Here is a 12662-nt window from a genome sequence, read left to right as displayed (position 1 = left end):
TGGACGTCTAAGACCTGCGTCTTTGTGGTTTCGTCCTCAATAAGCTGACAAGATTTAACTGAAATATTGTTCAAAGCGTTACACCCCACTCACTCTCAAATTGGTTGCATCATATCCCTCAAAATGAAGATGACACTCCTTGATGTAATTAAAATACTGTTAAAGTGGCGTTAAATGCATTTATTATATTCACGAGGTGGAGATGGGGAATTTGTCTCACGGAAGGCACAGGCTATCTCCCTGCAAATCATTTGTCATCACCCGTGCTCGTGGATTTCACCAAAGTGGTAAACGTCTAAGGCCTGCATTGCTGTGACTTTCCTTCCACGTGTAAATTAACATACAGTTATATAACTGAATGCTGTTCAAAAAGCGGCGTTAAACCTAACTCACTCATCCACTCCCTGCCAATAATTAGAAAAAGACAGGTACCATATGCGTCCCTTGTATATCGCCAGACCTCGGACTGTCACCATTCTTTCACTCGAGACATGGAACCACACTTCCTCGTAGCTTGTGACTGAGCTCGATCTTAGGGCAAACCGCACCCAACTTGTTTTGTAACTGTGCTGTATGCTTCACAGGTTACAAGAACCGTTACCAGAACGGCTGGATAAGAGGGGGTCTTATTCTGATGGATCACTCGTCGTGAGTACCGTATCAATATTTCTGTAAATTGTTGAACGAAATACGTATGATATGTTAGGATGATGAATTATGCCCAACAGTACAGCAGTGCATGTGTGCGGACATTAAGCTTACTCTAGGCGGTGTAAAAAAAACCTTGCAATGCTGAATACATTTTCTGGGAATTGTTTAAAATTGATTTTAAATCCTGCATATCGACAAGGCCTAAGCTATGTGTAAGAGCATAGTCATATCGAATTACATATATTATAGCACCTGCTGTTATATGTCAAAATACCCAATAAATAGAGGGGGCACGGGTGGCCTAGTCGTCTAATGCGCCGCGATTCGCTGTGCGGAGTTTCGTCCCTTGGGCACGCCAGAAATCTATGATGGTGGGTTCCAATCCAGGTTCGTCACGATTATGTTTCGAGGTTTGTCAGTACCATACCCGTGCTCCTGGGTTTCACCAAAGTGGTAAACGTCTGAGACCTGCATCACTTTGGGCTTCCCGCCCATATTAAGCTGACACGCCGCGATATAACTGGAAGACTGTTAAAAGCGGCGTTCAACCCAACTTACTCACTGATTCCTATAAATAGGGGCGGTGAGGGTAGCCTGGTGGTCTACGCGGATGCTCGTCACGCCGATGGCTCGGGTTTGATTCCCCAACATGGGTGAAGCCCATTCCTGGTGTCCCCGGCCGTGATATTGCTAAAAGCAGGCTTATACCGTGTTCACTCCAATAAATACATAAAGCTGTAGTAATGGACTGAGACAACAAGCTGTAAATATGTTCATAATCGGAAATGCCCGGTGTAACGAAAGTTTACAATGGAGGATTGTTATGATAATTATGTATATTTAGATTTTTTTCAAAAATATGGCTAGGAAGACGAGGATTCCTAACCAGCGTGATCCGGATTAATGAGGTGTTCGAATTAATGAGGAACATGTGTATATTGCAGGTTTGCTGACAGTGGCCGGGGGATGACCTTTGCTAAGTATGTAAATCTTAACGTTGTTGGGAACATATACATTTTAAATACGCAAAAAAGGTTCAACACTGACCATTCATTTTTTATTGATACAATTTATCTTATGTATGGTATGCTGTAAGGGACATTCTCGCGTTCTCTCTATCTCGACTTTTCGAAACAAGCTTAAAATGCAAAAAGTGCCAAATCTTATATTATTTCGAATAATCGCACTTTTGGCATTTCAGCATGTTTTAAAAGATCGAGATTGCGAGAATGGTAGAACGCGAGAGTATCCCTTACTGTATTCCATACTTAAGCCTTGTTCGACCTTGCTCGAAGATGTGATAAAGGTATACGCTTTCTCATTTTTATATTTTTCTTTGATTTCTTTATGCATATCCATATATAAACCTAAATGAATTTTCAAATTAAAGATTTTGGTAAAAATATCATTGTAGATCATGTCCACTACTGCATTCCTGTAGTTCACTACTGTTTGACGTGGATGTTGTTCCAGTTCCGTCCCCTGGCAGACTCTGACGAACACCGTCATCATAGGGGAGTCCCGGAACCTAGGTGACCCCACCCGTCACTGGGACGGACACAAGTGGGTGTACATGCCCCGGAGTGTCCCCCACGAATATGACACGTGAGTTGTCACTCGGGTTGGAAGGATTCATCGCTAAACTTGATTAGTGATTTTCCATTTGTGACATGAAATGAAATATATGCTCACAAGACTAACAGTTAATCCGTTTATGAATGGGCATTTTTGCAATTTATTCAATATGCTACGCTGTACATTGAACATCATCATATTATTTGATCGCCTTTGGATAACATTACTAGTACTCTTATAATTAATCAACTCATTGCTATGTTTGCTTCTTAATAGGCCCGTCCAGGTGATAAATACCAGTATGTTGGAGGTGGTCCAAAATAAATCGAAAACTTACCCGGAACACGAATTTCGCTAAAGAGAAAAGTGCACGTGCGAACGGCACAAGAAACACATTGCACGTGCGTCACGAAGGGACGATGCATGCAGTTTTCTTACATTTCAGCATTGGGATGATTTTGTCTTTACGGTCATCAAAACAATGTTTTGTCAAACATTTATCTGCCAAGGTATTTGAATGTTGGCCATGGATATTTCACTGATCCACTCTCATACCTATAAGCGCTATTTTGTCCTTTACGCCCAATGAAAACTGTTTCGTCGGATAATCGAGACTGGTTATTATCTGGTGTCAGCGCATTATATTTAAATAAAAGGGTTAAAACAAGGACTGGTCGGCTCGGAGTCAGCACACTGTGTCTGAGCGGGATATTAACTTAAGTGGTTAAGCTTCGGCTTGTGTCTCAGTGGGCTAGCACTATGATATCGACAATAGTCCTGACTAGTGCAAGCAGCCACACACACACGTGCATGCAGGTCGGTATATAACGCGTTGATCTAGAACGCGACGTTAAACTCAATTTCTTCTCAACACATTTCGTCCACGTGGGCGGCCGAGTTGTTTAAGCGTTCGCTCGTCACGAAACCCCAGGTTCGATTCCCTCATGAGCGCAATATGCGAAACCCGTTTCTGATGTCCCCCGCCGTGATACACCTGGAATATTGCCCAACGCGGCATAAAACCATACTCACTCACTCACTCATTCACTCTCGTTCAACTTTTCAATGTATTTGAGACAACGACGTCAAATGGACATGCTACGAATCCCCATTTATACGCACGGTTTATCACAGGATTATCACATTTCCGGATTAACGATTCATGGAATTTCACGTTGTGTACATGTTAGCGTCCCCAGCAGTAACCGTCAAGATTGCGGGGGTTTCTGATTAAAGGGGTCAGGACCAAAGAGATTTCAATGTAAATATGGTGAACAAGAATCGTAAACGGGGCAAACATGGATTCGAATCAAAGTAAACATGAGTATTCAAAAGAAGTCGGTGGTAAAGCTACTGTATATATTTTGAAATTTGAGCTTGTCTAACGGCAGATCATAGATTACCTTATCTTTTCATTTGAAACCGAGTAAAAGGTGACTCTGCTTGTCGTAAAAGGCGACTAACGGGATCGGGTGGTCAGGCTCGCTGACGTGGTTGATGTATTTCATCGATCCCAATTGTGTGGATCGATGCTCATGATGTCAATCACTGGATTGTCTGGTCCAGACTCGATTATTTACAGACCGCCGTTATATAGCTGGAATATTGCTGAGTGCGGCGTTAAACAACAAACCAACCAACCAACCATGTTTATCACCGATGGTTGTACGTCCCTGACACAGTTGTTAGGGTGTATTTCACTTAATTATGTGTGTTCTGAAATTTATTTCACGATGTTTGATAAACTGCTGTCCTTATATTGGACGTTTCAATTCTAATGTGCCATCAACAGCCATTGCAAAATGTATCGATTCATAGGGTATCGATTTATCGATATTTTCAAACGCAAGTGTTTTGTGTGAAAAGTCATGTTAAGGTAGCGCATGGAATTGGATACCTGATAGTGTTAATCATAGTTCGACCAGAATAAAAAAAAAATTGTTCAGTGTCATGGTGGAATTCATGAGGAATAACGTGTGCTTCCACTCCAGCCACCAGCCATTTGTAGGTTTCATGATATACGACGGTCCCGTGCATCTGAAGAACGTGTGGTTCAGCGGCTTCAAGGAGAACATCAACTACACATCTGGAGCTATCGGCTTCCTCAGGAAGGACTACTACTCCATCAACCCGACCAACACAGTCATGAATGCTAAGTTTGACTTCGTCGACGGGGTGAGTTTGATTTTGGCTTCACGTGAAGCAACCTGGGTTCTTATACACAAGTAAAGCGCTCTACAGAGTTACGTCCCTTTGTCGTCCCCGTATCCGATGATCATGGGTTCAAATTCTAGTATCGCCCCAGTTATGATCTTTATTCTTTCAGCACATTCGTTCTCGAAGATTTTATCAAAACGGAAAGCGAGGCCTTGCATCATTTCGTGTATTCGTCTCAATTGCAAACTAAACAGACATGCCGTCATGTGACCTGCGAAATGTTACAAAAAATACGTTAAAGACAAGTCACTCATTTTTTCTAGCATTCAACCGGAAACCGGGTGTATGACGGGAACGAGACAGTTCATGGATTTGGAAATGCCGACGGGGATAAAACCTCCGCTTTCCGAGACTTGGATGGCTCCGTCACCGGATATCCGGGAAGCACTGTGTTAAAACCTGGACCGTTCTTCCACAACGCCCGCTGCTACAGACGAGATAACTGGAATATGGAAATATGTCCACAAAGGTTCGGGATGGTGAGATCTTTTGTTCTTGTAGGTTCATCTTCTACGTTATGGTAAATTGCAGGGATGATAATGGTTGAAATGTGCGAAATTCAGTAATTTAGGTTTCTTAAGGTAGCCGATGAACGACGTATTTTGTTCTTATTTCTTTCAAGTTGTTTTACAATTGTGTTCGTGTGGTTGGAAGTCAACGGGTCAACACGAACATGCATGACTCCATTACGTGATAAGTTCAAAACTTCAATGTCGGATATATGACGGCATTCGTGTAGTTGTTAGCAAACCTTGTCGAGAAATTCCTAACCCACCCACTATAGCGTGGGGATTCTAGGTTGCAGTAGCCCCTCAACAATTTCTGCTGGTTGTGAGAGGCGACGAAATGAATCAGGTGGTCTGGTTCGGTTACTTAGTTTTTATTTGATTGTTTGTTGTCGGACGCCGCACTCAGCAATATTCCAGCTATATGACGGCAGTCTATAAGTAATCGAGTCTGGACCAGAAAATCCGGTGATTGATATCATGAGAATCGATCCTCACAATTTGGATACGACATGCATCAACGCAAAATGGGATACGATGCCTAGGCCACAAACAAGTCAGCGGGCCTGATCACCCGATCCCATCAGTCGCCTCTTACGACAAGCATTCGTTGCTGATGACCTATTCTAACCAGCAACTTCACGGGTCGGTGACTTGGTTGATAGCGTGTCACCGCCTCCGACGACAAGGAACGTTGCTCACAATGTCAATCATTGGATTGTCTGGTCCAGATTATTCACAGGCCGTCATATACGTGGAATATTGCTAACTGTAGCGTTAAACAACAGAAAAACATAAAAGAGCTCCAAGCTTATAAAGTTGATAAATAATTGTTAATCACCAGCTGAACCTTCGTCTGATAAGTACCGAGGATGAAGATAAAAGTCATCCATTCGCTGTGCGAGATGACAATCCATCAGCGAGAATGTACGAGACTTGGCACGCTTCCGCCGGCTTCCCCGTTGCTCTCGGCGGAGACCACAGCTACACTATACACTGGAAGGGGAAAGTTCCAAGGGCATTTGAGTTGAAAGGAGAAGGGGTGGAAAAGTAAGTAATGACGGGGTACCTCGGCTACACCAGACACTGGAATGGGAGGGTCAAGGGTGACGGGGTGGAGAGGTAAGTTACATCAGCATTTGACAGTCTCTTCGTGGAGATTTGGAAGATTAGGAACATTGCACATTCAGTCCGTGGGAATGTCGGGTTAGAAGAGGCCCCCAGCAACCTATTTTTACCCAGACTGCAATTGTCTGGTCCAGATACGATTATTTACAGGCCTCCATCAAATAACTAGACTATATATACTGATCGCTATGAGCTATGTTTTTCGTCAAGCCAAGATAGGCAGAGGTGGTGGTTTGAGCGTTCCCTCGTTACAGGAACGTTCGGGTTCGATTCCTACATATGTGAAGCTTATTTTAACTCTCCCCACATTTAAATGGCTGGAACACCGATGAGCATGCCGGAAACCAATATTCCCTGAATGAACGAGGAGAGTGTAATGAGAATCTGCTGATTATATATCGTGACCGATGTCATATAGCTGGAATATTGCTTAGTGTGTGGTAAAAAAAACAACCAAGAAGTGTGAATGGCTTGATATAACTGGAATAAATCATCGCTAAACACTACTTATTCATTCATGATCACTTTCTACATAGTGTGTCTTTCTACACTATATGCTATAAACCTTACCCAGATTCGATTATTTACGGACCACTGTAATTAGTATATATAAGTGGAATATTGCTGAATGCGAACAAAATTAGGGTGATATATTACAGTTGAATAGATTACCTTGATCAAATGAATAACTTAACACGGACTAGAATGATGTGTGTCTCTTGGTGATTTGAGACATTTGATGACTCTTCAGGCCTGTTATATAACCCAACGGGTCTTATTGTTTACAAGTTTTCCGGAGTGTACTACTTCAGCTGGACTCCAACGTTATTGATATGACCACTGATTATACGTATGATACATCGGTACACTGTTTCAGGGGGGACTGGGTGCGGTTTGGTATATGCTTCCCCCGCAATGGCAAGTTCCACTTCACGATGTACTACCCCGTGTTCCGTGATGACACCGGCTGGGTCGGACACCACTGGAAGCATATGTCCAGCGTGGAGGAGCTTGACCGGGACACCTCGGGGGGAGCTGTGTATCATGACAACACCACCGGGTATGTCAGTCTGTAGGGTATGTCAATCTGTAGGGGTAGAGGGTATGTCTGGCTACAAGGTATGTCAATCTGCAGGGGTAGAGGGTATGTCTAGCTACAAGGTATGTCAATCTGCAGGGGTAGAGGGTATGTCTAGCTAAAGAGTATGTCCATCTGTAGGGGTAGAGGGTATGTCTGGCTACAGGGTATGTCCATCTGCAGGGGTAGAGGGTATGTCCATCTGCAGGGGTAGAGGGTATGTCCATCTACAGGGATAGAGGGTATGTCCATCTACAGGGGTAGAGGGTATGTCCATCTGTAGGGATAGAGGGTATGTCTAGCTGCAGGGTATGTCCATCTGCAGGGATAGAGGGTATGTCTAGCTGCAGGGTATGTCCATCTGCAGGGGTAGAGGGTATGTCCATCTGCAGGGGTAGAGGGTATGTCCATCTACAGGGATAGAGGCTATGCCCATCTACAGGTTATGTCAATCTGAAGGCTAGACAGTATTTCAATCTGAGTGAGTACTGGATATGCAATTTACAGAGTACAGGGTATGCCCATCTGAATAGAATGTTTATCTGAAGGGTACAAGGTATGTCTGCCTGAAGGGTACAAGGTATGTCTGAAGGGATTAGGTACAGATATCGAGAGAATGGAGTACACGTGCAAGAGTAACAGAGGTTTCATTGTGTCCACTCACTGCAGGCTCTGGTTCTTCAAATACATGAACATGAACGACCGGATGGAGAATGAAACAGAGTCATGTCCAGTGAGATGTCCGAGCATCAGGTTCGAGGTGAAATCCGGCGACATGAACGACGGCGACTGCACCTCCAGGGCGTACGGACCCTACAAGAGAGCTCCCATTGTAAGATGTTACAGATGTGTGTAAATCAGCGGTATGAGCTGTAATACGGCTTATTATTTAGGAACTGTGAATCTTAAAGCCCCCTGACACAGGGCTGCGACCTTTGTGGCAACTTTGAGCGATCAAAAACTGGCCAGGACGCTCAATGGTCGCCTAAACCCAGAAAATCATGTTTCTTTGTAACTGCTCCAGCAGTTGTTCAGGTGTAACTGCTCGAGTTGTTCAGCGTCTGCAACCACAATGAAACACTGCAGGTACAAGCCCTCGATCTATAGGCAGGTTGAGGAGGCACTACAGGTAGCTCAAAGGAGGCAGAAAAGAGACAGAAGCATTGCCATTGTGTCTCAAGGGTTGCCGTGGTCGCCGAATGGAGGTACGTCGGTCGCCAGAGTCATCGTTCAATGCACGCTGTTGGTCGCCCTAAGGAGGCACAAGGGAGGCAGAAGCATCGCCCAGATTGACGGGAAAATATTTCAGCAGAACGCATCTTTTAACTGTCGACCAACGGCAATGCCTGTGCCCCCCTCCTTTGAGCCACGGCGACCACGGCGTCCATGGCGATGTCTGAACCTCCTGTGTACCACCGTGGAACGACCCAGGGCAACCAGTCTACCCCCTTGGAGCCTCCAACGAAGACCTGGCAAATTTTATGGTCGCACACGGGAGGCACAAAGGTCGCCATCCTGTGTAAAGGCCCCATTATATCTAAGGGAATGAGTTCAGTTTTGACAGCTTTTTCACGGCATGTAAGCCTTAGGAGATGACGCAGGTCTGAAACGATTAATTTTTCAGCAAATCGAGTAGTACTGGTAGAGTACTGTGAGGCCATCATCATGATTAGTTTAGTTTAAACTGATTGTACAGATCATCACGTTATCATTAGGCAAAAGTGATCCACTTGCGAGAATCTGTCCTTATTTGAATATGAAAACAATCTACAATAGCAGTGCAACTAATATTTAACAATTTGACATCAGTGATAATTTACCAAACTGAGTGACGAGCTAATAGGATACTGAATATTATTTTTGTTGCAAAATTGGGATAAAGACATCAGTAGAAACATGGGACTTCAAATAATATTTTTAGGGAATATGATTGGAGTGAATGGTGTGTCTGAACTCACAATTCGCGGGTTCATGCAGCAAAGGGTCGCAAGTCAGCACGACACATTAAGTCTTAGATAACCTGACTACTTGTTCCTCATTGTTTATCGTAGACATCGATCAAACGGCAACACAACTGATTACATGACACGGCTCATCCCATGTGATGATTCCGGGTTATAATGTGTGCCCAGCAAACCTAGATGTGTCGTAAGAGGCGATTATGATAGATCGGATGGTCAGACTCCATGATCGCATGTCGGCGATTCCTGACCGTGTGTGACGTTGTCCATAATATCAATCCAGTCCAATTGTCCAGCCCAGGCTCAGTTATTTACAGACCGGTGTCTCACAGCTGGAATATTCTTGAATTCGACATCAAACAAATAAACATTGCAAACAAAACAGGATTCGAAGCATCGGTTATCATTATATTGCACTGGCATAAATGCGTCAAAACCCTTTTCATATTCAATAGAAATCTCTGCTAAAAGCAAAGTCGATTGTGCGATTACGACTCTATCATGAGTATGTGTTTATGAATCACTATAGCTATCAAATAGTGATGACCCCAGGTGGTCCCGAAAAGGTGACCAGTGGCTCCCGTCACAAACACATACAAAGGTAAGTCAATTGTTAACTTGAAACAAACACTAGAAGATATGGTACAAGTCAGAAAATGGAATTGCATCGGATATCATTTTTGTCACTGATGCGTCAAATTTGGAAATGTCCTCCATTTATCTACTACACGAATCTAATACATCTGCTATAACCCAGTCTTCTTCTGTTGTTCTGTTTTGCTGTTTTACAGACGGGGAACAATGGTCTTCATGCCAGCAGTCTTCAGGTTACATCCAAGGATCCCCCACACGTATGAACGCCCTCCATCCTACACACCTTCATCCCACAGAATACATCCCCAGTACCCCATGATTCTTGCAAGAACCCACCCAGTTAAGGATCGGTTGTTTGCAATGTGTGACCTGGGTGAATGCGTAACAGGATATCTCATCCCCCTGGAAAATGTTATCCCTGTGTGTATTTATCCTTGGATATTGTAATCTCAGGACATTTTTCACCTGGATATTTTATCAGTCTATGGAAATACCCAGGGTATAAAATCTGTGTGGATATTATTGCCTTAAACAGTATTCCTTTTAACAGTATTCCAGTTATGTCATGACGTGTCAGCTTGGTGTGGGAGGTCTCAGACGTTAACCGCTTTGGTGAAACCTACGAGCACGGGTATGGTGCTAGAAACATACCCGGGGCGAATGGGGATTCCAACCACAATCATTAGTTTCTGGAGAGCCCAAGGGACGCAACTCTGCACAGCGAATTGCGGCGCCTTGGACGACTGGCCCAACCGCACCCTCCTTTTTTTTTAGCGTGGAGGAAATACACTTTATTTGGAGGGCATCAGTGCTACGGACAGTTGTGTGTTCGGTGGTGTGACAAACGAACATAAAATTGTTCCTTGTAATATTGTACTGTTTGACATTACAAAATAATATCGCGTAATGCATTGTATATACGCCCCTCTCCCTCCTCATTCGCATGTGTGTTTGTCAGTAGAGGAATTCTTTGTTTATTTACAATGAAATTTGTTGTTGCAGGGCTGGGGCGCGGGACCCACCAGACCTTTCGAGACTCGAACCCCACCAAATGGAGAGAGTGGAAAGTGGACAGCGTGGTCGCAGTGCTCTCAGTCTTGTGGAGGTATGACATATTTCTTGAACGATTTTCTTTCAGAATCTCGGCAGCAGACGCACTTAAAAATTTCAACAAAATCAGTAAATTTTAATGCACTATGCATATGGTCCATCACTTGATTGTCCGGTTTGTTTACAGGCCGCCGTCGCAAGGCAGTAGGACAAACACCTACATTTTTGAAGCAAATTGTGTCGGGTGCTATCGTTAGAGCAGGACATTGCTCACCCCTTTCGGGAACCCTGGCGTGATGATTGATTTTCAGTGATCCATTTATTTGATGATATAATTTCCTCTGCTCTTTTGCTTTTTATCCAATGAAATCTGTTTCGTCGAATAATCCTGTCTGGTTATTCTCAGGCGTTGACATTTATATTTTGTTGAATTTCATTTCAACCCAACACGTTCATCACTGTTGTGTTGCTCGGAAATGTTGCTGACAAAGCATTGATCACAGTCAGGACTTATTTCTAAGTTTATTTGTAAGTATTGATGTTGTTTCTTCTTTAAGGCGGACTTCAGACGAGGACTCGGTCGTGCAACAGTGTAGGGAGTACAGAGGACTGTCAGCGCCACCACGTGGAGTACAGAGCCTGTAACACGGCATTCTGTACCAGTCGGCTGTTGGGATGAATACCATGACACGCAGTTCTGTTAGGTGTAAATGTGTAACTTATAATGTTGTCAGTATTGTTTTCCTAGTTTTCTCAACGGTTAGTATACATTTATGTGCGTGGATAAGACAAATAAAGCATATACTACTTCACAGTACTTCAGATATGCATATACATATGAGTGAGTGAGTGAGTTTGGTTAACGTCACTTTGATCACTATTCCAGTTATATCATGGCGTGTCAGACTGATGTGGGAGGAGAACTTGAAGTGATGCAGGTGTCAGACGTTTGCTGACAACCATAGAAACATAATCGGGACGGACTGTGATTTGACCCCACAATCATAGGTTTCTGGCGTGCCCAAGGGACGCAACTCTGTACAGTGAATTGACAACTGGGCCACCGTGCCCCCATATACTACAAAGACAGATCGAGTATTTTCAACCGATGGAGATGGGCGTGGTGGACACAAGGACATGTCGGAAAAGGGTGGAGTTGAGGGTGCTCGTATTATCTGTCATTAGTTTGTTTGTTTGTTTACTGGACTTATGTTCTTAGATTATTGACGGGTACGGTTTTAAACAAGAAATACAAACTGTGATGTATATGTACAACTGCCCATTGCGTTCATTGGACAGGCCGTTGGCCAAATGCGTGCAATGGACAATACAGCTTGCCCAATGCACGCAATGTGCAAACAATTATCTTCATACATGCAATGGTCATGTTGCGAATGAAAAGTATTTCTCCAAATATTTCACAACATGGGAAACCAGCTTGCTCATTTCAAGCAATTGGCAGGTAATTATTCTACCTGAAGCGTGCAATTGAAATTGGTATTGTTTTATATATTTTGTTGTTGATAAAAAAACTCTATTAGTAAGTGAATAAATAGATAACAACCAAACAAATATGGTATCTTAAGAAACTTTATTTTCTAAATAAAAACAAATATCAAGCAGTGTTATCTGTATATAAAGAGTCTCTGAATCACGTCACCGCTCAGTTGAGTCACAGTTGGCACAGGATTTGTGGCTGTGGCATGCACTATTGTATCTTAACCCCGATTTCAAACAGGAGCACCTGTGCGCAGGACAACTCGATGTCAAGAGGACTAAGACAACACTCGTACGAAAGACACGCAGGAACTATACACGACACGGAGACTCGTATCTCATGAAGAAAGAATAAACTATTACAGAGAGGCACAGAGCGCCCGAGTGTACTCTTTTACAGGAATA

At 43.4% G+C, this 12662-nt stretch overlaps 1 protein-coding gene across 1 annotated transcript in view; it reads left to right on the top strand.

Annotated features, from left to right (window-relative positions):
• LOC139459629 (cell surface hyaluronidase-like) overlaps positions 1-11569 on the top strand; it is a 28734-nt gene extending 17165 nt beyond the window's left edge. Inside the window, exons 15-25 of the mRNA XM_071241210.1 lie at positions 585-648; positions 1596-1631; positions 2125-2256; positions 4218-4401; positions 4707-4922; positions 5794-5999; positions 6955-7137; positions 7825-7987; positions 9908-9967; positions 10713-10815; positions 11318-11569. Of these exons, the coding sequence (XP_071097311.1) occupies positions 585-648; positions 1596-1631; positions 2125-2256; positions 4218-4401; positions 4707-4922; positions 5794-5999; positions 6955-7137; positions 7825-7987; positions 9908-9967; positions 10713-10815; positions 11318-11439 (1469 nt within the window). The 3' untranslated portion in view covers positions 11440-11569. The remainder of the gene's footprint in view (positions 1-584; positions 649-1595; positions 1632-2124; positions 2257-4217; positions 4402-4706; positions 4923-5793; positions 6000-6954; positions 7138-7824; positions 7988-9907; positions 9968-10712; positions 10816-11317) is intronic.
• The last annotated feature ends 1093 nt before the right edge of the window (positions 11570-12662 follow it).

Source organism: Haliotis cracherodii, unplaced genomic scaffold, assembly GCF_022045235.1.
Source record: "Haliotis cracherodii isolate W230 unplaced genomic scaffold, xgHalCrac1.p SCAF_13, whole genome shotgun sequence".
Classification (NCBI taxonomy): domain Eukaryota; kingdom Metazoa; phylum Mollusca; class Gastropoda; order Lepetellida; family Haliotidae; genus Haliotis; species Haliotis cracherodii.
The sequence above is the reverse complement of the archived record's forward strand: the minus strand, read 5'-3'. Positions and strand labels throughout refer to the sequence as shown.